Below are 26,010 nucleotides of genomic sequence, written 5' to 3' on the forward strand. Positions count from 1 at the left end.
CCCGCCGGAGTCGGACCGCCGGGGCCGGAGCGCCGCGGAGGCCGGGCCGCTGCGGTGCCGGGACTGGCCGCGCGGGGCCGCTGCCGCCTGAGGACCTCTCCGGCGAAGCGGTTCATCCGGGCTGACCCAGATCCCCGCCACCCCGGCACCCACCCCCGCCCTGCAAGCCGCGCGGGAGCCTTCAGGAGCCAGGAGCTCCGGGTGCACTTTGGGGCCCTGGCCGACCCCATCCCAAGGGAGGGACCGAGATCGGGCGGGCGGCGCGGGGACCCGGGGGCGGGCACCGCTTGGGGACGGTGGTGCGCGGTGGGAGCGACGGGAGAGCTGACTCCTCTGCACGGTGCCCCCAGGGCCACTCGCCTGGTCACGCGCGGTTTATCCCGAGGATGGCTGACTTGCAAAGCCTGACTCACGTGGATGACTTGCAAGTAGGGAATGCGGGTGCCCCGTGCCCAGGCCCGGCTGAGAGGGGGAAGGGGTCTTGGGAGAAGTTGGTGACAGGGCAGACTGGGGCCCCAGGGTGTCGGTGAGCCCCTGACCGAGAGCAGGGCAGGGTCCCACTCATACAGGTGTCACCTGCTCCTCGCCTCGCTCCCAGCCTCTGGTCCCTCCCTCCCCAGTGGGACTCGGGCTCCTGATATCCATCTGGGTGAGCCCTGTCCTGCCAGCCAGAGAGACCGGCTGTGCCAGAGGCAAACAAACAACTATTAGGGTGGAGAGAGGGAGCCGGCAGTGAGCCAGGACAGAGACTGGGAGCTTCGAGGGAGAGAGGTGAGTGAGCCCCAGAGCATCCCAGAGAGAGCTGGGCCTTCCCACGGTGGCCCCCCTGTCCCTGCCCCAACCCCCCACTCAGCGGATCCGCAGCCACCGCTCAGCCGCTCAGCCCCGCTTTGCCCTCTCTATGCTCACCTCCTCTCAGGCCGACTGCTGCTGTGGCCACCGCTTGTTCTGGGGCATCCCTCCCTCCCTCCTCCCCACCATGGCTGTGTACCGCGTGTGTGTGACCACGGGTCCCTACCTGATGGCGGGGACACTGGACAACATCTCTGTCACTCTGGTGGGCACCTGTGGCCAGAGCCCTAAACAGCTGCTGGATCGCCTGGGCAGGGACTTCGCCCCTGGATCTGTAAGTATGGAGGAGAGGGAGGGGGGACCAGCAGGGTCAGGGCCAGCAGGGGACCCTGTCAGAGGGGAGGGTCATTCCCCCGGGCCTTCCTCCCACCCTGCAGAACTCAGGGAGCCCGCCCTGAGCTCCTCACCATCCTATCCTGGTCTCTGGCTTTGCTGGGGTTGTTGACACCTTCTACCCAGGCAGGACTGCCAGGAAGGAGCCCTGGGCAGGGGGGGTCGCGAGAATTTTGCCTGCTTCCTGGCTCCCCCACCTCGTAACTGAAGGTGGGCTCTGGGCAAGTCGCTTGCTCTCTCTTCTCTGGAGGGTACCTGCTTGCCTCCCTGCCAGGCCCCAGGATCATGTGCTGGGGGCCTGTACAAGGGCTCGGGGGCCAAGGAGGCTGGGCGATCCGGAATCCACTCTGCTCACACAGCATGCCTCCGGGAGCTGGGCTGCTTCTGCCTGGACGGAGGGGAGCCTTTTCCTTTCTTTCTTTCTTTCTTTCTTTCTTTCTTTCTTTCTTTCTTTCTTTCTTTCTTTCTTTTTTTTTTTTTTTGTATTTTTTTTTTATCGGAGTTTGATTTGCCAACATATAGCATAACACCCAGTGCTCATCCTATCTAGTGCCCCCCTTCACCCAGTCACCCCAACCCCCCGCCCACCTCCCTTTCCACCACCCCTTGTTCATTTCCTAGAGTTAGGAGCCTCTCATGTTCTGTCTCCCTCTCTGATATTTCCCACTCATTTTCTCTCCTTTCCCCTTTAACCCCTTTCACTATTTTTTGTATTCCCCAAATGAATGAGACCATATAATGTTTGTCCTTCTCCGATTGACTTACTTCACTCAGCATAATACCCTCCAGTTCCATCCACGTTGAAGCAAATGGTGGGTATTTATCGTTTCTAATGGCTGAGGAATATTCCATTGTATACATAGACCACATCTTCTTTATCCATTCATCTTTCGATGGACACCGAGGCTCCTTCCACAGTTTGGCTATTGTGGACATTGCTGCTATAAACATCGGGGTGCAAGTGTCCCCGCGTTTCACTGCATCTGTATCCTTGGGTTAAATCCCCAGCAGTGCAATTGCTTGGTCGTAGGGCAGGTCTATTTTTAACTCTTTGAGGACCTCCACACAGTTTCCAGAGTGGCTGCACCAGTTCACATTCCCACCCCCAGTGCAAGAGGGTTCCCCTCTCTCCACATCCTCTCCAACATTTGTTGTTTCCTGTCTTGTTAATGTTCCCCATTCTCACTGGTGTGAGGTGGGATCTCGTTGTGGTTTGGATTTGTATTTCCCTGATGGCAAGTGATGCGGAGCATTTTCTCATGTGCTTGTTGCCATGTCTGTGTCTTCCTCTGTGAGATTTCTCTTCATGTTTTTTGCCCATTTCATGATTGGATTGTTTGTTTCTTTGCTGTTGAGTTTAATAAGTTCTTTATAGATCTTGGATACTAGCCCTTTATCTGATACGTCATTTGCAAATCTCTTCTCCCATTCTGTAGGTTGTCTTTTAGTTTTGTTGACTGCTTCTTTTGCTGTGCAGAAGCTTTTGATCTTGATGAAGTCCCAATAATTCCTTTTTGCTTTTGTTTCCCTTGCCTTCATGGATGTATCTTGCAAGAAGTTGCTGTGGCCAAGTTCACAAAGGGTGTTGCCTGTGTTCTCCTCTAGGATTCTGATGGATTCTTGTCTCACATTTAGATCTTTCATCCATCTTATCTTTGTGTCTGGTGTAAGAGAAGGTCTAGTTTCAGGGATTCCTGGGTGGCACAGTGGTTTGGTGCCTGCCTTTGGTTCAGGGTGTGATCTTGGAGACCCTGGATCAAATCCCACGTCAGGCTCCCACTGCATGGAGCCTGCTTCTGCCTCTCTCTCTCTCTCTCTCTCTCTCTCTCTGTGACTATCATAAATTAAAAAAAAAAAGAGAGAGAAGGTCTAGTTTCATTCTTCTGCATGTGGCTGTCCAATTTTCCCAGCGCCATTTATTGAAGAGACTGTCTTTTTTCCAGTGGATATTCTTTCCTGCTTTGTCGAATATTAGTTGACCATAGAGTCGAGGGCCCATTTCTGGGTTCTCTATTCTGTTCCATTGATCGCCTTTTCCTAACTTGCACACAGGCATGCTTGGGTGAATGGCAGCTCAGGTTTATATGCCAGGACAGGTGGGGGCGTAGATGCTCCTTGCAAGGTGTCAGAAGGCCCCCGCGGGTCCTTGCCTCTCACCTGCTGGCTGTTTGGCCCTCTCAGGTGCAGAAGTACAAGGTGTGCTGCTCCGCGGAGCTGGGCGAGCTCTTGCTGCTGCGTCTACACAAGGAGCGCTATGCCTTCTTCCCCAAGGACTCATGGTATTGCAGCTATGTCCGTGTCACTGCACCCGATGGCACCTGTTCCCACTTCCCGTGCTATCAGTGGATTGAGGGCTACTGCACCCTAGAGCTGCGCCCAGGAACAGGTGGGCCAGAGGCAGCGGCTGGCCTATGTGGTGGACAGCATCCACGGGGGTCAGGGCGAGGGGCCTCCTGGAGCCCAGGCTGTGGGGACAGGGGTGGGGTTAGGGTAGCTGCACCTTTGAGTCCCCAGTAGATGCTTTCTGAGCCAAAGTAAGCCTCTAAAGCTCTGAAATGCAGGGAATTTCTGGGCCGTATATACCCCTCTAGGGACCAGACACGCACTCTCATCCACTCACACTACACACAGCCACAGATACACATGGTTTGCTTTGGGCTGACTCCCTCTGCACTCCGAGTGAATCCTTCTAGCATCCAGAGTGGACTTAAGCTGCAGGCAGAGTAACTGGGTGCCAACAGGTGCAGAAGCCCTGAATATTGAAAGAATTGAGCTGGGAAGGCTCTGCCGACTACTACTGTCTTTCCTGGTGTGGAAGATGTCCCTGTGAGGTGCTGTTAGGATTTCCTCTTGCCGCTGTGTGTGGCGGGGGTGGGGGCTTTCAAGGACACCGAATCCAGCTCCTTTGGTGTCTGGACTCCCTCGGCTCCTGAGCCCTCTGATCCCCAGAGGCACGACCAGGGCTGATCTAAGCGTTGACACGAGTCTTTGGGATGAGAGGTGATATCCTAGGTCGAGATGAGGTGAGTGATGGTCACTCACCCCCTAGGGAGTTCTTCACAGACCTCGGAATCCCCACCTATCATCATAACACGTCCATCCATCCACCACTTCCCCAAAAATGTTCATTCATCATTTGTCAAGTGCACGTTATGTGCACAGGGCCGGGGTGGCATGCTAGGTGCTGGGAAGACACAAAATGACTGCAATTTCTGCCCCAGAAGAGTCTTGGGAAGGAGACAAACATACAAACAATTGGGACAGCTGTTACAACTTTGGGGTAAGGTTGTCTTGAGTCACTTCTGCTGATGAATACTCTTGAGGGCACGGGGTATCGATGTCACTGAGTAATTGGGTTCAAGAGTTAGGGCGCTCAGGCCAGCTCTGCTGGAGGTGGTGGCGTTTGAAAAGAGACCTGTATAATGAGTAATTTTCATTCCCTGCAGCGAAAACGATTTGTCAGGACTCCCTTCCCCTCCTTCTGGATCACAGGACTCGGGAACTCCGGGGCCGACAGGACTGTTACCGGTGAGGATAGCATAACCTGACTTCTTTTCCCATCTTTATTCTAACTTCAGCCTCAATGAGACTGTTACTAACTTTGACCTCAGATCCAGCCTTGGGGGCCTGGCTCCAATCAGGATCCTCGTGTCAACCTAATTTCCATCTAAGGTTAAGTCTAGACCCAGAACACCAGTACTGACAGTTGTCCCTATACCATCCGTGACTCCACACTCAACCCCCACCTCCCTCAATAATGCTCTTGATATCACCTGGATGTCAGATATGACCCTGGTGTTGGCCAGTCTCAGCCCCAGCCTCACCTCTCACCCTGAAAACCAGCCATGGTCTTAATCTCAACGCAAACCTAACTCAGGTCTAGTCATCCTCAAATGCTACCCTGATCTGAAGCCTGGTGCCTTCAGGGAGAAGATTCCAATTCTTTGTCACCTACCCAGAAAGTGGGGGTTTCTGAGAGTTTTAATTTAAAGTCATGTCTTTATTTATTTGGGAGAGAGAGACAGAGACAGTGAGGAGGAGGAGAGGGAGAAGCAGGCTCCCCGATGAGCAGGGAGCCTGAAGCAGGACTGGATCCCAGGACCTTGGGACCGTGTGTCACCTGTGCCAAAGGCAGACGTTTAACAGACTGAGTCCCCCAGGTGCCCCAAAGTCACATCTTTAAAAGCTAAAGTCTATTAGTACCCTGAATTTGACTAACCACCCCTGACTTCTCTCCCCTGAAAGCTGGAAAGTCTATGCCCCTGGCTTCCCTGGCATTATAGACGTCAGCAGCTTTGAGGAGATGGAGACAGACAAGAAATTTGCCTTGACCAAGATGACACCTCGGGTGGACCAAGGGGACAGGTGAAGGGGGGCCCAGGCTGGGGACCAAGGTTGGAACCATGCGGCCGGGAGGCCGGGAAAGAGGATGGTGCAGGGAAATAAATTCCAAGAGTCAAGGGCAGCAGGGGCAGGGTGACCCTGAGGGTCTGGTGGGGAGGTGGCTGCAGGCGGACAGGGTCGGGTCGGGTGGAGTCTGGATCCAAGGGAGGGCCCAGGGCAGGAATGAGGGAGCGGGCTGCAGGTTCCCCTGACCAGTGTCCGTCTTTCTGCCTCCCCCGCCACCCTCCGCAGCAGCGGGAATCGCTACCTGCCTGGCTTCCCCATGAAAATTGACCTCCCGTCCCTGCTGCACATGGAGCCCAATATTCGCTACTCGGCAACCAAGACGGCCTCCCTGCTCTTCAACGCCATCCCCGCGTGAGGCCACTGCCCTCCCTGCACTCCTCTCACTGTCCCTTTGGCCTCTACCCTGCCATGCATATCCCCCCTCTGTCTCCCTGTCTCCTCTTCTCTGTCCCCTGTGTCCCCGTCTGTGCCCCCCATGTCCTCCTCTCTGTCCCCATGTCCCTCTCTCTGTCCCTATCTCCCCCCTCTGCCCCCATGTCCCATTCTCTGCCTCATTCCACCTCTCTGTCCTCCATCCCCCCCTCTCTGTCCCAGTCTCCCCCATTCTCTATCTCCCCATCACCTCCTTTTTGCTCCTTTGTCATCACTTCCCTCTCTATTCCTTGAATCTATGAAATGAGCTGAGTGCCTTCTCAGTGCAGAGGTTGGTCCTAGGCACGTAGGTGGGTAGGACAGGGAGCAGGACGGGAGCAGAATGGGGGACAGGACGGGAAGGCCCGGCTCTGAAGCTGTAAGGAGGTGAAGTCAGACTACCTCGCCTTTGCATCCTAGCACCCACACTTTCCAGCTGTGTGACCTTCATCCGCAGCCTCTAAGCAGTTCCCTCATTTGTAAATGATGGTAATAGCTGTGCCTACCTCCTTGGTCTAGGGGAGAGTAAGCCAGATGACACCAAGTACCAAACAATCTCTCAGCGGATGTGACTGAGCATTAGGATGTCATCTTCCACCTCGAGGAGCTCCGTGTCCCCAGGGAGACGTGTGGCACAGTTAGTTAGGACCCGGTGGGGCCGTGAGCAGACTGAGTCCATAGCTGAGGCTCTGAGTGTGACTTGGTGGAGGGGTACAGTCCACACTCCTGACCAGTGTCAGCAGGGGTGAGCCGGGGCCAGGAGGTGGCTTCCAGGGAGGCGGGTGGGATGGAAACAGGCTTTGGGCCATGGAGAGGACAAGTGAGCAGAGAGTGGGTGGGTCCTGGGCAAAGCCAGGTTGGTTCGGCCGGAGGACGGAGAGGCTCACCTGGCCACCGGTGCAGTAGCTGCATTAGAAGGCCCGGCGGAGTCGAGGGCAAGGGGCTGGATCCTTATCCTCGGGGCTTCTGTGCCGAACTGATTCTTTGGGAGAAGGACTAGTGGGAGGTGCAGATGTGGGGTGAGCAGGGAGCTGGGGGGTATCTGGGCTGGAGCGCAAGGCAGTTGCAGGTGGCTCGGGGCCTCAGGGCAAGGACCCGTGCGAGGCCCTGGCAGGGCTGAGGGACCAGGATCGGCTGAGCTGCTCCTCAGATGGACATGTGGGTCTAGGCCAGGGAAGGCCCGGAAGGCCACTAGGACAGCCTGCGGGGGGCTCAGAGAAGGGCCTGTGGGCTGAGAGAGCTGGCATTGGGCAGCCATCAGGGATTCAGAGAGGAGGGCTGGTAGCTGAGCTTCCATGTGGGCAATGGCAGGGTGTTCTGAAGGACGGTTGCACCAAACCCTTGGAAAAGGAAGACATTATCTTTCTTCTCCTTTCTCTCTGCCTTTTTTTTTTTTTTTTTAAGATCTTATTTATTTCTTTGAGAGAGAGAACGTGAGTGAGGGGTAGGGGGAGAGGGAGAGGGAGAAGCAGACTCCCCAACAAGCAGGGAGACCGACACGGGGCTTGGTCCCAGGACCCTGAAATCATGACCTGAGCTGAAGGCAGATGCCTAACCCACTGAGCCACCCAGGGGCCCCTCCTTGCTCTCTGCTTTAACACCGGTCTCCTGCCCCTTTCCCCTCGACTTTGGGGCCTTACTGGGCAGGTCTCAACAAATGCTGCGAACTGAGGGGCCGGCAACTCAGTGGACACTCAGGAAGTTGTCCCTGGGCTTGTCAGGTCATGGCACCCCCACCCTTCAGGGCACCTGAGCACACCTGCCCACCGTTCGCCACACACCCACCTATTAGATGTTGCATTCCCTTCCATTTGACTTGATGCAGTCAGTGAGTGATTATTATGAACCAGTATGTCGGGGCATCCGGGGCCAGTCCTGGCCCTAAGGGGCCCATAGCATACTGTGTCATCCCAGGTGGTAGGAGTACATGGGATTCACAGTGTAACACAGGGAGTGATGAGCGTTTTGTGGAAGATACACACCAGATGGGGCACCAGCCAGCCAGGAGCCAGTGATGGTCGGCAACAAGACGAGAGCTTGGGGAAAAGGCCAAAGCACCCATGAAGGTGATCTGTCTGCCACAAGTGGCACGTGTACGTGTGAAGTCCACCCTACGAAGCCTCAGTGGGCCACTAGACTTTTCTCACCCTTGTTAGGTGCCTCTGCTCTGGACGGTGACCTTGTCAGGTCCCTGCAGGCCTCTAGGCAGGGGGCACAGTGCCCCTGTGGCTCCAGGCCACACCCTCGCTTCCCCTCGCCCTCAGGTCCCTGGGCATGAAGCTCCGTGGGCTGCTGGACCGCAAGGGCTCCTGGAAGAAGCTGGATGACATCCGGAATATCTTCTGGTGCCACAAGACAGTCACTTCAGGTGCACAGAGCCAGGCAGATGTCCAGCCTCCTCCTGACCCCATGTTCAGAGCCCTCTGCCCCATTCTGGGAAGGGGACCCTCTCCCAGCCCCCTCAGGGAGACTGCAAGATCCCAGTGGGTGGGGCTCCTGGTTCCATGGGTGGCAACCTCACTTATTCCCCTTGGGAGCTCACATAACCTCCCCTTTCTCTGGGACGGGACAAGAATAGGGGAATGAGGACAGAGAGACAATCTGCTTCCCTGGGAGATGGCCAGGGGTCCTTTAGGGAGTTCTGATCCCGATCAGGGGCACTGACCTCTCTTCCCCTTTGGGGCCAGGCTACATCTGTGGGTGTAGGGTTGCTCGTAGGGTTGCTGTGAGGAAAGCCTAAACCATAGTGAGCAAAGGGCTGGACTCGAGCAGGCTCTAGGGGAGAACTCTCCAGACTGAACAGTGCCCTCTCTTGCCCCCCTAGAGTATGTTACAGAGCACTGGTGTGAGGACTCCTTCTTTGGGTACCAGTACTTGAATGGCGTTAATCCCGTCATGCTCCACTGCCTCTCCAGCTTGCCCAGCAAGCTGCCTGTCACCAATGACATGGTAGCCCCCTTGCTGGGACCCAACACCTGTCTGCAGACAGAACTAGAGGTAGGTAAGGGGCATTATGGACAAGGGATGGGTGTGGAGGGTAGGAGTGGGATGGCTGGGGTTGCATCCTGCCTGCAGGCCTCATCCTCTGGGCGGCCCCTTGCACATTTGAATTGGAGCAGGTGGGATGAGAGCCGGGGGGTGGGGGGTGGGGACAGTGAGCATGACTGGGAGCCAGAGGTGAGGCTTGGTGAATGGTATGAGTGAGCAGGACGGTGTCGAAGAGAAGGCCCTGCCTATGTTCTGGGGCCCCAGTGCTGAGGCTCAAAGAAAACTATTTTAGGGGCACCTGGGTCCCTCAGTGGTTGAGCGTCTGTCTTGGGCTCAGGGCGTGATCCAGGGGTCCTGGGATCGAGTCCCATATCCGGCTCCCTGCCAGGCGCCTGCTTCTCCCTCTGCCTGTGTCTCTGACTCTCTGTGTCTCTCATGAATAAATAGGTGAAACCTTGGGTAGGGGGAGCTATTTTAGAGCAGTGGAAGGCAGTGCCACTAGATATAAGAGGAACTGTCATGGAGATTAGGAGCTCGGAGGATGTGGGAGAAGATGATGCTCAGTCTCTCTGGGGCAGCCAAGCCCTCAGGCATCCTCCAGAAGGCTGGAGATGTGACAGTCAATTCTCAGTGTGGGGCCATTTTCCTGTTGTTGGATAGACCGACAGGGTCACTGCGTTGAGAGGGCAGGAAGGACCAGGTAAGGGGGGACCGGGAGAGGATGCCAGCTTATCCAGGCGCGAGGTTGTGCAACGCGGGACTCAGCTGGACCTCATTCCGGTAGTTCTGCGGAGGGTGGGGTACCGGCCTCGGGCCATGAGTGCAGGCACCGCGCATTATTGAGGCCCCGGCTGGGGTGCGAGTGGGCGGGGAAAAGAGGGGGCGCGCAGCGCGGGTCAGAGGGCCGGTGTGCCTTTCGCAGAGGGGGAACATCTTCCTAGCCGACTATTGGATCCTGGCGGAGGCCCCGGTCCACTGCCTCAACGGCCGCCCGCAGTACGTGGCCGCCCCGCTCTGCCTGTTGTGGCTCAACCCGCAGGGGGCGCTGGTGCCCTTGGCCATCCAGGTGAGACCCGGGCGGGATTCCGGAGGCGGGCCCAGCAGGCACAATAGCAGCCTCGAGCCTCACCCCGTTCTTATTCCTGGGCGCAGCTCAGCCAGACCCCCGGGCCCGCCAGCCCCATCTTCCTGCCCACTGATTCCTACTGGGACTGGCTGCTGGCCAAGACGTGGGTGCGCAACTCGGAGTTCCTGGTGCACGAGAACAACACGCACTTTTTGTGCACGCATTTGCTGTGCGAGGCCTTCGCCATGGCCACGCTGCGTCAGTTGCCGCTTTGTCATCCAGTCTACAAGGTCTGTGTGGGATCCCCCTCACCCCAGGCGGGCCCAGAAGGGACGGGCCAGCTCGGCCTGCTGCCCTGACCTTCGGCCCCTGTGCCCTCATCCCGCTCGCAGCTCCTGCTCCCCCACACTCGCTACACGCTGCAGGTGAACACCATCGCGCGGGCCACGCTGCTCAACCCCGAGGGCCTAGTGGAAAAGGTGCGGCCCGCGTCTCTGAAGCCCCGCCCCATCGCCGAAGCCCCGTCCGAGGCAGCTTTTCCCCGCCCACAAACATCTCCGGCCTCCAATCCCGTTCCACGGTTCCCGCCAGACCCTGCCCACAAGCCCCGCCTCTCCGCGCCGGTCCCCTACTCGCCCCGCCCACAAGCCCGGGCCCCGCCCCCTCGGGCCCAGCTTCCAAGTCTCCAGGAGGTGGGCAGGGCAGCCCCCCTCGGTCACAGCCCCCCGCCCGCCCTGCGCCCAGTAAGCTCTCGCGTCTCCCACTCCCACCCCCCACCCCGCATCACTGCTTTCTTTTGGATACCAAATACCCAAGCATTTCCTCTTATGCACATAGTAGGGCCACCACCTCCGCAGCCCCAACCGGTCCCCCTGGGGGATCGGCCCGAGGTCTTGGACTTCTTTTTTTTTTTTTTTGGACTTCTTGATTACGTGAAAAATCCTCTGGGCTGAGTCACTGGCCTTGTCTGGACCCCAAGCCAAGCGGTGTTGTGTTCTCAGGTCACCTCGGTCGGGAGGCAAGGCCTCCTCTACCTCATTAGCACTGCTCTGGCCCACTTCACCTACACGGATTTCTGCCTTCCGGACAGCGTGCGGGCCCGCGGTGTCCAGGCCATCCCCAACTACCATTACCGGGACGATGGACTGAGGATCTGGGCGGCCATTGAGAGGTGCGGGGTGCGGGCCTGGGCCCCTCCTGCAGCCAGTCTGGCCCAAAGAGGGCGCAGGGCAGTGTGGCTCATGTACTCATGGGGACCTTAGTGCTGGGTGGTCACAGGTGCTTCAGGCCCCAGCAGGGAGCACCCCAAGGGTGAGAGTTGGGGTCAGGGTACTTAATGAAATGATAGGTAGCCGCGGGCTGGGGAGAGGCTGGGCTGTGCATGGGCCCCGTGGAGGAAGGAAAGGACAGAGTGTCCAGAGGAATCAGGGCAGGTGCAACTGTTTGAGCTGGGGCCCTCCAGCTCTCCTCAGGGGTTCCCCACCCCCAGATCCCTGGGTGGGAAGGAGGCCCCGAGCACCCATGACTCAGGGGTGCCTAAACCTGGGCCCTCGGGTTCCATCTGGATCTGGGGGCTCCCACTGGGCCCTGATGGGCTCTCAATGGACACTGGCTATCTGGCTCTCCCCAGCCTGAGTGGCACTGGATCTTGGATTTCAGGGCAGGCCTGAGCCCAAGGTCACCCCCTCAGCACGAGCATCTCTTTCCTGCAGCTTTGTCTCAGAAATCGTGGGCTACTATTATCCCAGCAATACGTCTGTGCAGCAGGACTCGGAGCTGCAGGCCTGGGTCCGTGAGATTTTCACTCATGCATTCCTACGCCGGGAAAGCTCAGGTACCGACCCCCGACCTCGGGCTCCCAGTGACCCTGGGCTTCCTCCCCTTGGCCTCGCTTGTGACTCAGTTCTTATTTATGGACAAGGGTTTGAAGTCCATCCTATTATTAACCCCACTGAACAGATGAGGAACAGGCTTTGCAGATAGTAAGTGGCAGAGGCAGGATCCAGAGCCAGCTCTCATCATCCCCAAAGTCCTTGCTTTCAACACTGCACTGTGACCCTCTCATTCCTCCTCGACTTTTACTTGAGCCTGTCCATTCACCGCTGCTTGCTGAGCTTTGTGGTTGTGTCCCATCATGTAGTAGGAGCCATGTCCAGCCTCAAATGTTGAGGCTTCTGGAACCTTCTCTCATACTTCCTCATGCTTGTCCCCTCTAGCCACTAACCTCTTTCATTTCATTTGGCCTCATGAGTGACATGGTTCTGATGCCGCCTGATTCTTCCCTATTAACACCTGTCACCTGGCTTTAACTCTTCCCTCTTCTTCTGACACTGCCTGAGAGGCTTTGGCTCCCTCTTCAGCCTGCTTTGCTCAACTTCAGTGCCAGGCAGATGCCTCAGGCCACCCTCCCTTAAAATCTTGCCTTGGCCCCAGGGAGGAGATGTCCTCTGTGCCTCCCACCTCCTCCCAGGCCCCTGCCATGTCCCCACCCCAGCCGTTGTCTTGTCCTGCCTGGGTCTCCATCTCCTCTCTACCCTTTCATAATGGAGTGATCCTTTCTTGGCTTCTCTTCGGTACCTGATTGCATACTTGCAAATCCCCCTTCCTTCCATTCCCTGAAGAACTTTCCATTTTAGCTGTCTCATTGTCACCTTTGAGACCAGCACACAAAATCTATAAGCCATCAGTTGTCTTCTGGCCTTGCTCAGGGTATATACCCTATTGCTTCTCTTTGTAGCCTTCCTCCCTCGTGTCATGGTATTATGTGGGCTCCAGACACTGGAAAAAGTAGACAGGCCTTCTTCATACCTGGGTGCAGTGAAAGACAAGGAAAAGCTCAAAGTGGCACAAATGTCCACCCTGCAGTTCCCCCAGACCTGGCCCCCAGGGTGGGAGACTCTCAGGGCCTGGGATGCAGCTTCTCAGCTGACTTAGTGCGTAGGTGGCTTCATGGAGGGGCTCCTGGCTGGGGAGACCCAGGGAGGAGGGATGGTCTCTTGTCACCTGCAAATAGAACAAACTACTGCAACCCTACCTATAATAGGTTCTGAGGCTTCCCCCCCACCTTAAACAACAAATTTTAAACATATAGAAAAGTAGAGAGTATAATGTAATGAACACCTGTTCACCCACCGCCCAGATTCAACAAGCGCTAATTTGATCAATCTGTTGCTTTTCTTTATTGCTGAAGTCTTTTAAATTACACATATTTCATATTTTATTACTGCTCAGTATGCAACTAAAAAAAAAGTTTTTTCTACACAACCACGATACTGTCATCACGCTCGACAAAATTGACATTAATCTCCAATGTGGCATATATTCAAATTTCCCACTTTCCCCACATTTCCCCAATTGATCCTGTGTATTCCAGAGCCAATCAAGGACCACAGGAGTCTCTTTAAATTTCAGATGGCCCCTCCCCCTCTTTAAATCACATGATGACTGCCATCAAAAACCCAGGACTAGTTGTTCTGCAGTGTCCCACCTTCCGTGAATTTATCTAATGGTTTCCTGTCAACTGGAAGGGATATGTAAAGGTTAAATGTTTTTGGCAAGAATATTTCTCAAGTGATGCTGTGTTCTCAACTAAGATACATCATAGTTGGAGGCACATAGTATCAGGTCTTCTTACTATTGGTGATGCCAAGAGTGATTTCTGGGTTTTTATTTATTTTATTATCTGAGAGAGAGCATAAGCAGTGGGGAGAGGAGAGGGATAAGCAGGCTCCCCACTGAGTAGGGAGCCCAACATGGGACTCAATCCCAGGACCCCAAGATCATGACCTGAGCTTCAGGCAGATGCTTCACTGTCTGAGTACCCCCATGCACCGGGAGCCCGATGTGGGATTCGATCCTGGGTCTCCGGGATCGCGCCCTGGGCCAAAGGCAGGCGCCAAACCGCTGCGCCACCCAGGGATCCCATCCTTTGGAATTTTAAAAGATGAACCATCCCTGCTTTGCAAACCCACTGCTAATCCTGGGCTGGCCTGATCCTGACTGCACCTCCCCCAATGGCAGTTTTTTTTTTTTTTTTTTTTCTAGTTGGGGCTGTTTCCTACTTAAGACCTGGAGTAGGGGGGTGTCTAATTACTGTTGGCTGACTCTCCTATCTTACCTTATTCAACCTGTCTCTGACTCAGTACATCAGAGCCTTCTTCAGGTTGACAGACATCTCTGTGCAGGCTTATCGCAGATTCCTGTTTTAAGGCAAGGCACACTCATTAATTAACTTCAGTCAGTGTGCCTTTTGCTTCCACATTTTAAGGGGAGCGAATAAGTAAGAGGAGCTACGGCACAATCCCCACAGGTAGTCCAACCTCCTTGCCTTTTAATCTCAGCCCTCCAGGTTAGAATATCTACCGCAAAGGGAACATTCAGGAAGTTCACACAGGCTCCCTGGCAGACGCCCAGCCCAGTCCTTCCTCCAGCCCTCTGGGCCTGCTCTGCTGAACTTGAAGCCGTCTTTGGCTCATGTCCCCCTCTGTCTTCCCATTTCCCTAAATCCAGTTGGGTGGCCAATTCCTATTGTCCCCCTTGTGTCCCACTGTCACCACCCAGTCCTGGTCCTCATACTCCTGCACAGTGGCAGCTGCTTCTCTATAGGCCTCACCATCCCCAGCCTCTTGCTGCCCACCCTCCAGGTCCGTGGGGCCCCCGCCCTGGCAGTCCTCTGAAGTTCTGCCCAGAAACTGTGTGGCTGGTCGCACTGCTGTGACCTCGCCTCCAGTGAGTTACCCTCCCTGCCCCCTCACCTTGCTGCTGCCTCAATCTGCCTTCTTCCCTTCTTAGGATTCACACCAGTCAACCAATAATTACTGGGCTCTTAATATTACGTATTTTTCCGGGTGCTGGGGCTCAGTAGTGAATATGACAGACAAAAGTCCTGGCCTTCAATGGAGCTTCACATTCTCAGTGGGGAGATTCAGATAATCAACAAACAATTGTATTAGGTGGTTGGTTATAGAGCGCTCAGGAAAAGGAATTGGCATGTTGAGGTAGGGGGGTTATTTCAGGTAGGTGGTCGGTCTGGGAGGGCCTCTCAGGGGAGGTGATGTTTGGAGGAGAGGCCAGAAGGAAGTGAGAGAGCTTGTTCTGTGGATCAGTGGTTTTAGCAAGGAGGTGACATGACCAGATTTATGCTCCTAAAGGATCAGTCACTCTGGCCATCATGTGAAGAATGGGCTGTCGGGGGCAAGGGTGGAAGCAATTGGATCCCTGCAAGAGTTACACATTGGAGACTGGGTGGCTGGTGGTGGAGCCCGGAGGTGGTGAGATGAGATTGGCTTCTGGAAGTATTTGCCGATATGCATGGTACGAGATAAAAAGAGGAAAGAGCACACAGATTGTGGCCTGAGCAACTGGATAGAGACAGGGATGGGAGTGTTGTGTGTAGGGAGCAAGGCAGGCATCAGGCTCTGGAGATTTGCAGATGTGACATCTGGGAGACCTTATTGACACCCAACTTGGAGTGTCAGGTGGCAGCCGTAGATTTCCTGCCAGAATTCAGGAGCCTGCAGGAGCTGGCGGTGTGATTTTGGGAGTCGTTGGCCAGCAGGAGGCAGTTAGAGCCATTGATTTGGATGAGGGGAGTGATCGACAGAGGAGAGGACCCAGGGCTGAGCCTGAAAATGCCTTCCTCTGTCATCTTTTTCCCATTCAAAGCTCACTGACTCTTCATCTCAGGGGGAGCCCCATCTCTTCCTGCTGGGGAGTCTCCCCTAAGCACCTCAGCCCCAGTGCCCGATTCTGACCCAAGCCTGGCCTTGGGGACCCCTTCTGCTTCCATCACTGGGACCTTAGGAGAAACATACTTTGGTCACCCACCTCTCTCGCTAAAGCCCAGCTGTGGGTGTTCCACTACTGGGTACTTGGACAAATCTTGGTGAACAGGGTAAAGTTAAATCATTAGGTGCTGGGGTGCCTGAGTAGCTCAGTCTTTTGGGTGTCTGGCTCTTGGTTTTGGCTCAGATCATGATCTCGGGATTCTTGGGATCAGGAAGTCTGCTTGAAATTCTCTCTCTCTCCCTTTGCCTCCTACCCCTATTTTCATTCTCATTCTCTCAAATAAATCTTTAAAATAAATCAAGTGCTATCGGGGGCTGCAGATAAAAGTGCCTTGGCAGTCGGGGAGAAGAGCCAGCTTGGCTGTCAGCTTGAACTTGGCTCCTCCCTTGCGAGTTCTCCTGGCTGGACATTTTCTGGTTGGATCCCAGCAGCTGGCTCCTATCCTGACCCCATTCAGAGACCACAGACCTTGATGATGACTCTCTCTAACCTCAGCCCAGCCCTCATCTTAGTCAAAAAACTGGTGGCCAAATGCTCAGCCCTGTCATCCCAATCTCCCCTTGCAGTATGCCCCAGCCCCGTGCTGCCCCCAGGAATCCAGTCCCCTCCCTCCACGCCCTTTCTCCTTCCTCCCACATCCAGGCTTCCCACACCGGCTGTGCACTCCAGGAGAACTGGTGAAGTTCCTCACTGCAATCATCTTCAACTGCTCCGCCCAGCACGCCGCTGTCAACAGTGGGCAGGTGAGGCCGCTGGGGGTAGGAGGGCAGGCCTGGGGGCACTGGGCTAGGCAAGGTTGGGCTCAGCATGGGACAGGAGGCCAGTGTTGGGGTTGAGAGCATGGGTGGGTCAGGGTTGGGATGGGTTTAGGATTGGGGCTGAGGTTGGGTGGTGACTGGGTGGAGTGAATGAGTGAAGGGCCGGCTGATATTGGATGAGAACTGGGGTGGAGCGGGGTTCAGGGTGGTAATGGTGACTCCAGCTGGTGTTGTGCAGGGAGTAGAACCTGGACCTGTCATGGTGGGGACGAGGTTAAGGGGGAGTATCAGGTGGCTCTGGGTGGTGTGCTAACCCTTTGCTACGACCCTTGTTGGACTCTGCTCCTTCGTTAGTGATTTGCAACCCCCCAGTCCTGGAACACTGGGTGGGGAGTGACAAGGGGTGAGCCTCCTACCCCACATCTGGAACTTCCTACCCTATACCTCTCTGACTCTTCCCTTTCCACCATCCTCTCCTATTCCAACTGCCAGACCTGGGACAATAGGTGCAGGATGGGGGATGATGAGGGAACTGGTTCTCCCACCTCTGGCCAGCTGACTCAACTGGGGTGGGGTCTCTCTACAGCATGATTTTGGGGCCTGGATGCCCAACACCCCGTCATCCATGAGGCAGCCTCCACCCCAGACCAAGGGGACTGCCACCCTGAAGAGTTACCTAGACACCCTCCCAGAAGTGAACGTCACTTGTAACAACCTTCTCCTCTTCTGGTTGGTCAGCCAGGAGCCCAAAGACCAGGTGTGTACAGGATGTGGGATGGGGTGGGAGTGACGGTTTACAGGGCCTAGGCAGTGACAGTGGCAGTAGCTGTTCTAGAGAGGGCTTGGGGACTGAGTGCTGCCATTTATGCCCCCTGCTGAACTAGTCTTGGGTTCCTCGGTTTCTTTAGGAAATGGTAATTGATCCCCAAAGGCATACATTGAAGCAAATACCAGCTTAGTGGCTGGGGCACAATGTCTATTGAATTCACCAGTTTAGCAATCCATCCACCCATCCATCCAACCACCCATCCATTCCCATCCATCCGCCCATCCACCCATCTGTCCATCCATCCATCCATCCACCTGTCCATCTATCCATCCACCCATCTGTCCGTCCATCCATTCATCCATTCACCCACTCACCCACCCATCTATCCATCCATCATCCATCAACCATTCATCTGTTAACTGCTCATCCATTCATCTAGACATTCAACATACATTATTTTGGATTCCTTCTACATGTCAACATGGCACTGGGCACCAGGCATATAAAGCAGAATGAGACCTTCCTGACTTCAGGAACCCTATGGTTTGGTTGAGGAGGCATACAGAAACATGAAAAAGGTACCACAGTGCTGTAGGAATCATTTAGGTATGAACACATACGTCTTGAGCACTTGCAATGTGTCAGACATTGGTGGGCAGATATGAACCCTCTCCTCATGAGCTTAGTCTCGTAACAGAGGTGAGAATGGGGACTTGTGGAACCTGAATGAGTCTGGGCGAACCTGGGAAGGCTTCTTGGAGGAAGTGACATGAAAGCTGAAACCTGCAGGACAAGTAGGAACTTGGCAGGCAGAGGGAGGGCAGGGTTAGTTTCTAGGCAGAGGAAGGACATAACCAAGTGCAACAAAGTGAAGGTGAGTTGGTGTGTTGGTAGGATTGCAAATGGTTCAGTGTGGGCACAGTGTTTATTCAGAGGAGGATGGGGAGCCATTGAAGAGCTTTAAGACCCAGGGTGACGGGCCAAATCTGTGTTTAAGCAAGGGCACCTCTGTGGATGGTTGGGAGGGGCAGTTCTAGGGAGGAATAGATGAGACAAGGAGGCTGTCAGGTCACCTTGGCGAGGGGAGCGGCCCCTTGATCCCCAATTACCAATGTTTCTGTTCACACATGGGGTCATTGGTCCTGCCTCTGCCCTCCTGGTCTTATTCACAAGCTCTCTGATGTCACAGGGATGTCCTCATTTCTCATACTTGACTCTGTTCCGTGCAGATGTGTGTTATCTTCCTAACAAGTTTTAATTACAATCTCATAGCCTAGGAATGCCAGGAACTCGTCCCTGGATCCTGCTCCTTCCTGGTCCCATTTCCCAAGGGCTTGGAGACATTCATTGTCATTATAGGGGAAAGCACGCTGGGGTTTTTGGTCTATTCTATGACTGTTCCCAGTACTCTCACTCAATACTTCTGGCCACTGAATGTGTGGGGGACAAGCTGGGTATCGGATAATTTAACTCTACTTGCAGATAGTGTCAGATCCCACGGGTTCAAACTCAGACTCACAAGACTGCCCCCGACTCCCAATGCCAACCACAAGCCCAAGTTGTCACCTGTGCTTCTGATCCACCAGCTAAAAATCAGAGGTTTCTAAGACCACCCCCCTGCCCAGCAGTTTTGTCAGTTTTGGTCATTTGCTATAATGGCTCACAGAACTCAGGAAAACCAGTTTACTTATTAAATTACTGGTTTACTTTAGTATTTTTTTAAGAGAGAGAGAGAGAGAGTACAAGCAAGGGGAGCAGCAGGCAGAGGGAGAGGGAGAAACAGACTCCCTGCTGAGGAGGGAGCCCAATGTGGGGCTGTATCCCAGGACCCAGGGTCATGACCAGAGCTGAAGACAGATGTCTAACCAACTGAGCCACCCAGATGCCCCAAATTACTGCTTTATTATAAAACGACATAACTCAGGAACAGCCAGAGATGTGCTGGGCAGGGTGTGTGGGAGGGGATGCCGGGCTCCCATGCAGTCTCTGGGTGCACCACCCTCCCAACACCTCCACCTGTTCACCAGCCTGGAAGCCCTCCAAACTCCTGTTGCTAGGGTTTTTCTGTCTCACTACCTAGGTGTGATTGATCGAACATTGGCCATGGGGGATGAAGTCAACCTCCAGCTCCTCTCTCCTCCCTGGAGGTTGGGGGCAGGAATTGAAAGTTCCAACCCTCTAACCACGCAGCTGGCTCTCCTGGCCACCGCCCCCATCCTTACGGGCTTTCCAGAACACCCTATTAACGTAAACTTAGGTGTGGTTGAAAGGGCCTTATTATGATAACAAGAAGCCTTTAACACTAACGCTTACAGAATTATAAGGGTTTTAGGAGCTCTGTGCCAGGAATAGGAGGAAGCCCAAATGTATATTCCTTACTGTAAATCATAATATCACAGTAGCAAGGGATGATAGGCAAGAGATGAGGGTGAAGGGCTCCCACCTAGAAGCCAGTGAGGGGTCTCATTAAGTCAGGTATCTTGGGCGCCTGGGTGGCTCAATCAGTTGAGCATCCACCTTTGGCTCAGGTCATGATCTCGGGGTCCTGGGATCAAGCCCCACATCAGACTCCCTGCCCAGTGGAGAGACTGCTTCTCCTTCTCCCTCTGCCCTTCCCCACCCTGCTCATGCTTGCTCTCAATCTCTCTCTCAAATAAATAAAATTATATAAAAAAATAAATCAGATACCTCACATATGCTATTTTAAGACACAAAGTAAGTAAGAAGCTTACTTATTTAAAATGCTTAATACAAAAAAATGCTTAATACAGTGCCTGGCATACAACTATTCAATAAATGGTATTTGCATTTTTTTTAAGATTTTTTTTAAATTAATCTCTACCCCCAACGAGGAGATCAAGACCCTGAGACTCACAACCCTGAGATCAAGAGTCACGTGCTTCACGGATGGAGTGGGTCAGGTGCCCCAAATAGTAGTTGTATTTTAAAGGGAAGAAAACTAAACAAATTGGTTCAGAGGCGCTAAGCAGTTTGCCCAAGGTCACAGAGCTAGGACATAGGCTTTGAACCCAGCCTGTCATGTTTCTGCGTTCTGCTTTTTGGAAAGCTACACTATAGTTTTAGGAATTAGATGTCAATCTGGTAAATAAGACACACAACTGATTCTTTGAAAAGACCAATAAAATGAAGAAACCAGAGACAATTCCAATCAAGAGAAATGAGAGGTGCAACATTAGGTAGGAGTGGAAAGACAAACAGCCAATAATTGAGAAGGTAGAAGAAATTACAAGAAAATGCTACTTGTAGTTTTGCACAAACAGCTTTGGAAATCTAGGTGAAAGAGGTGATTTTCTGGGAAAACAATAAAGAAAACTTTGATGCCGGAAGACATGAAAACCACACATAAATAGAAAAGGGTGTAAAAGATCTGATCCCTATCCTTGCAAAGGGATATTCTATGATTCTATTAAACCTTCAAGGACCAAGTGATTCCTAAGTCACTCAAATGGCTCGGAAGTTTAGAAAAGAAGTGGAAGCTCCCCAGATCGTTTTACTGGGAGCCTTGGTACCAGCACCAGGCAGAGGAGTACTCTTAAGAAGAGAAGTGGGTCTCCCATAGAAGGTTCCAGTCCCAGATCCACATTTCCCACCCATGTGACCCTGGATATGCAATTAGGCCTCTCCAGGGCCTGTTTCTTTATCTATTAAAGTGGGAATGATAAGATCAGCCGTCTCACAGGATTGTTGCGCTGTCGTGATAGTCCGTGTAAAGTGCTTGCGACACGTTAGCTGTAATTAAGAAAATGAAGTGACAAACTTGTTTCACTTAGCTACAACAATCTTAAAAATATATCATTAGCCAACGAAGGCCAGTGCTACCTAATAAGACAATAATCCGACATGCGAGGTCTAGTTTATTCTAGGAATGAGAGGAATGAGAGGTCGGCTCAATCTGATGAAATCTAACAGCGTAATTTCTTACATCAATAAAGAAACACACCATGTAATCATCTAAATATGTGAAGGAAGTGTGTGGTAAGTGCGAACAGTCATTTCTAATGAAAACTCAGTGTAAAATGAAGCTCCCATACCAAGGTATTTTTTTTTTCTTTAAGAGAGCCAGCGCAAGCAGGGGCGGGGTGGAGGGAGAGGGAGAAGCAGACTCCTCGCTGAGCAGGTAGCCTGACATGGGACTCGATCCCAGGACCCAGGGTTGGAGGCCTGAGCTGAAGGCAGAGGCTTAACCCATGGAGCCACCCAGGTGCCCCCCTCTACTGAATTTTGATTAAAAGTATATTTCAGGGGGTGCCTGGGTGGCTCAGTGGTTGAGTGCCTGCGTTCAGCTCACGTCGTGACCCCAGGGTCTCGGGATCGAGTCCTGCATCGGGCTCCCCGTAGGGAGCCTGCTTCTCCCTCTGCCTCTCTCTGGGTCTCTCATGAATAAATAAATAAAATCTTTTCAAAAAAAGTATATTTCAGGAAACACTTGTCTTTCTGGTGAAGCAGCAGAGGCCTCGCCAACAGCAAAGTACTGTGCGCCCGGACTGCCCTGACGTAGCACTGTTCTGGAGGGCTCTGCCTGGGCAGGAAAACAAGACCAGGCGTGTTTATAAAAAGACTGATTGATTGATTTTAGAGATGGGGGAGGGGCAGAGGAAAAGAATCTTCAGGCGGACTTCGCAGGGATCACGGAGCCCACTTCCTCGAGGCCCCATCTCAGAACCCGGATATCGTGGCCTGAGCTGAAACCAAGAGCCAAATGCTTTAATCGACCGAGCCACCCAGGTGTCCCGAGACCAAGAATTTTTAAGCATCAGGGTTCTTGGCAACGGTTACATTGGTTACATCGTATGAAGGGTACAGAGGATGGGAGGCGCGCGTGTTGGGGAGGAGGCTGGACTGTGGAGGTGAGCTGGTTGAGCGGGCTGATCACGAAGAGGGGGGTGTGGGGGGGTGTGGAGGGCCTTGTACTGCCACAGGATGGCATCCGCTACAAGCTCACTGCGATCCTGGCCGTGGTTGTCCAAGTGGTTTGCCGTGCTGTAGGGCGAGCTGGTGCGGGGCTGTGGTGCTGGGTGCATTGGCAAGATGCCTTCAGACCCGGTTGTCTTGGGGGTTGAATTCTGTGCAACGGTGGGGTAGCAGGTGTCTCCTTGGTCGTATTTGCTGGAACGTGTTTATGTTGATTTCATAATGTGTCATGTTGATTTGTGTGACAGAAGTGCTTGCTTGTGTGCTTTGAGTTCACAGAGCAGTGGGCCAGGCCCTGGAGGGGCCTTTACAGGTGTTCTGGTCCGCAGTTTCATTCAGGCCCAGGTGCGGAAATGGTCTCCGACCTGAGGAACAGGCCCAGGGCTACCAGCAGAGGGAGCACTAACCTTGGGCTCTGGGCACCCGGTCCCATTCCTGCCCCAACGCACTCCCTGGATGTCAGGTGTTGGGTGTTGGGGTGTCAAGGTGTTGGTGGGGCTGCTCCGGGCAGGTAGCCTGGAGTGGGGGGTGCGGGTTTGGAGAGCTTGCGTTTGCGGTAGCTGTGGCTGCATCATGCCCTTGGAGCTACCTTGACTATGTGTTGGCAAACTTGCTCCTTCATTATGCTTCATCCCATCCTGAATGTCACCCCGATTTCTCCCAGAGGCCCCTGGGCACCTACCCAGATGAACACTTCACAGAGGAGGCCCCTCGGCGGAGCATCACTGCCTTCCAGATCCGCTTGGCCCAGATTTCCAGGGAGATCCAGGAGCGGAACAAGGGCCTGGAGCTGCCCTACACCTACCTGGACCCTCCCCTCATCGAGAACAGCGTCTCCATTTGACCCCCTCCTCTTACAGCCCTGGAAGAAAGGCTCCAACATGAGGACTTGTGGAGGGCCAGCTTGTCAGGGTCCTCCAGGCCTCCCGTCCTTGGTCCCAGTCAACCCAAGCCTTCTCTGCACTTGGGGACCTTTCTTCCCAGGATGGCTCCAGCCTCACATGGGCGGCCCCTGAGCCGTGAGGGACCAGTACAGCAGTGTCCAGGCTGAGAAGCCGCTGCCTCCCATCAAATGCACAACAGGCCTTTGGAGAGGAAGGAACCCCATCACCCCATCACTTCCCTCTACTGTGAAAACCTACCTCCTGGGGCGCCTGGGTGGCTCCGTGGTTGAACATCTGCCTTCCACTCAGGGCGTGACCCCAGGGTCCTGGGATTGAGCCCTACATCGGGCTCCCCACAGGGAGCCTGCTTCTCCCTCTGACTGTGTCTCTGCCTCTCTCTGTGTGTCTCTCATGAATAAATAAATAAAATATTAAAAAAGAAAAGAAAACCTACCTCCTCCCATTTGGGAGCCCCACAGGGACTCTTGAGCTCTCCCCTCTAGTTCTCCCCTTTCCTCAAACTCTTCCTCTTACCTGGTCACCTCGTTTTTGCTTTGCTCCAAACCTAGGACTAACCAGTCTAACTCCACTTTCTGGGAGAGCCTGGGAAATGGGCAAAAACAGACGTCTGCCCTGGGTCTGTCCGGTGGTCCCCTTTGACGTCAGCGTCTTTAAGGGGAGGGTTAGGATCAGAGAGCAGTTTACCTGGACTTATAGCCGTAGTCCTCAGGGCCAGGCTCCTTGGCCTTCCCAGCCATCGCCCTGTCCCCTCCCTCCTGTTTTCCTGTCCTTGAGCTCAATGAATTTAATAAAATCAAACACATTTGGCTCCCATTTCATTCTTTTTGTTTTGATGTATGTATATGTATCTGTCTGGGAGGCCAGGGGATGGGAGAAGGAGGGAGTAGTCCCTGGGTCATCTGCTCAGCCCCGCACCTAGCCAGGCCCTACCGTCCTGCCCTTACCTCCCAGAGCGTGTCATCTATTCAGAGGTGAAGGAATATCCAGAGTCAAGGGGCCGATAGGAAAAAAGTAGGTACTTTGCAAAGCTTGAGAATCCAGCTGCTGCTTCTAGTCTTCCCCTGGGATCTGGTTCCTCTTCTGGACGCAGGGAAAGCTCTGTCTCTGGCCCCCTCGTGGATGGGGGGAGTCATGATGCGCTCTGGCCAGCTGCTCTGAGCAGAAGGGATGCGGTCATCTCCAGGCTGGGCACTTAGCCGCCAGCACGAGCCCCTCCAGAGTTCCCGTCTCTCTGCCTCTGCTGTTCTAGAGGAAGCCCACGCGGAGACGAGACGGTGCAGCCATCCGCTCCTGTCTCGGAGGGACCAGGATGGAGCAGGGCTGGATGCAGAGCTGAGCGAGAAATACGCCTTCACTGGGTCTCCCACCTCTGAGATTTGGGGGTGACTCGTCATTGCAGGATTACTGACACAGATGGTGATCTGGGGAGTCTGATGTTCTCACTTCCAGCCCCCAAAGCCCTTAATAGACCTCAGCTTAGCCCTCCATATCCGTATCCAGTGATCCCTCCTCTGTTCCTCGTTTCCTTGACCTCAGATCCAGCCCCTTTACCTACTCTACCTGTGGAGTCAGATTCTATGCCTGAGGAACCCTGGCATAGAGGGTTCAGCCTCTCTCTGGCTAGAGTCACTGTGTCTTCAGCCAGTGACATGTAACTAATCCTCCATCCCTATAGCGCTGGTGGCAGGGGGACTTAATCACATGACTTTACTGCCCCCTAACTGGTGATCCATCCAGAGAATCCCCTGGGTGAGGGTTTTGCTAGACTGCGGAGTCTCCCAGCCCTGCTCCAGACCCCACCTGGCGGGGCCTCTGGAGTGGGGTCCTCCAGCTGCCATGGCCTTGGCCACCAGGGTTGGGGATGACAGGAGTGCCAAAGCCCTTCTCTCTCTGCCACAGGTGAGAGGGGACAAGTGCTGGGGGCAGGAAAGGACAGTCTTGGGCCATCGTTGGAGGTGGGGTTTTCACTTCCTGCACCTGTGACCCTCAGGGAAGAGCATCCCCGAGCCACGGTGCACGAGGAGGTGCACCTGGGAACAACTCACTGGTAGGTTCCAATCCGAGAATTTTGCCAAATCTCCAGATTCCATTCACCTTCAAACAAGATCAAAGGACTAAGAACTGGCCAGAGGCACCCCTTTGGGGCTGGGACCCTGGCAGAGGCTGGATGGTCGGTTGGGCCCCTTACGCCTGGCTCTGGCTTAGCGCAGCATGACAGGCTATGCTACAGTGGTGGCAGGACGCATGCACTCACGCAGCCTGTCCCTCCAGGAAGCCTGATACTCCTTGGTGTCCACCGGAGTTAGCATTCGAGGCATGCCCAAGCTAAAAATGCCCCCAAGCTGGAGAGGGAGGGATGGGGGTGGATCATTAGAATCTGGTTTCCCAGAAAGCCATCTTGGAGGAAGACACACCCAGCCATGCATGGGATTCTGCACCCACTCTGGGGACAGAATGGATGGTAGGGGGGGCTCGAGCCCTGTCAGATTGGGGCCTTCCTTCAGCCCCACTCTGGACCCCTGTACACTGTTTGGTCTGGAAAGCAACTGGTATAGTAGGGAGCACACCAGCCTCTTTTCCCAGCTGGCTCTGAGCCAGCGCCTCAGCCTCAGTGACCCCAATGTGTCATATAAAGGGGAAGGCCAAGAAGACCTGGAAAATCCCTTTGAGCATTGGCATTCTAGGATCTGCCTGCCTCACGGCTCCTGTGTCCCTGGACACTGTTCCAGGGAAGCAGTCATGAAATCCCCCGGCCCCATCTCTACTGCTTCCGGCTTGTGGGGAGACCAACCGACTGGC

General features: G+C 54.3%; 1 protein-coding gene across 5 annotated transcripts; it reads left to right on the forward strand.

Moving 5' to 3' along the window:
* Positions 1-161: 161 nt before the first annotated feature.
* Positions 162-24,029, forward strand: ALOXE3 (arachidonate lipoxygenase 3). 5 transcript variants are annotated; one of them, XM_055305814.1, is made up of 17 exons: positions 162-201; positions 351-771; positions 920-1,126; positions 3,367-3,571; positions 4,632-4,713; positions 5,431-5,550; positions 5,821-5,946; positions 8,271-8,374; positions 8,831-9,003; positions 9,917-10,060; positions 10,147-10,350; positions 10,453-10,539; positions 11,062-11,231; positions 11,773-11,894; positions 16,490-16,590; positions 17,192-17,362; positions 22,971-24,029. In XM_055305814.1, the coding sequence occupies exons 3-17, from the start codon at positions 980-982 to the stop codon at positions 23,148-23,150; spliced, it is 2,136 nt and encodes a 711-aa protein (XP_055161789.1). In that variant the 5' UTR covers positions 162-201; positions 351-771; positions 920-979; the 3' UTR covers positions 23,151-24,029. The 5 variants fall into 5 exon arrangements, 4 of the variants coding, with proteins under 4 accessions (XP_055161789.1, XP_055161788.1, XP_055161787.1 ...); XM_055305813.1 differs by lacking the exon at positions 162-201 and having other exon boundaries at positions 290-771; XR_008661889.1 differs by lacking the exons at positions 162-201; positions 351-771 and adding an exon at positions 21,805-22,769 and having other exon boundaries at positions 780-1,126; positions 22,971-23,047.
* Positions 24,030-26,010: the final 1,981 nt, after the last annotated feature.

This window comes from Nyctereutes procyonoides, unplaced genomic scaffold, assembly GCF_905146905.1.
Source record: "Nyctereutes procyonoides isolate TBG_1078 unplaced genomic scaffold, NYPRO_anot_genome, whole genome shotgun sequence".
Taxonomy (NCBI): Eukaryota; Metazoa; Chordata; class Mammalia; order Carnivora; family Canidae; genus Nyctereutes; species Nyctereutes procyonoides.

Coding starts and splice junctions, on each gene's coding strand:
- ALOXE3 (XM_055305812.1), top strand. CDS start 902: ATGCTCACCTCCTCTCAGGCCGACTGCTGCTGTGGCCACCGCTTGTTC. Junction 10,351..10,452: donor TTTGTCATCCAGTCTACAAG/GTCTGTGTGGGA, acceptor TCCCGCTCGCAG/CTCCTGCTCCCCCACACTCG. Junction 11,232..11,772: donor ATCTGGGCGGCCATTGAGAG/GTGCGGGGTGCG, acceptor TCTTTCCTGCAG/CTTTGTCTCAGAAATCGTGG.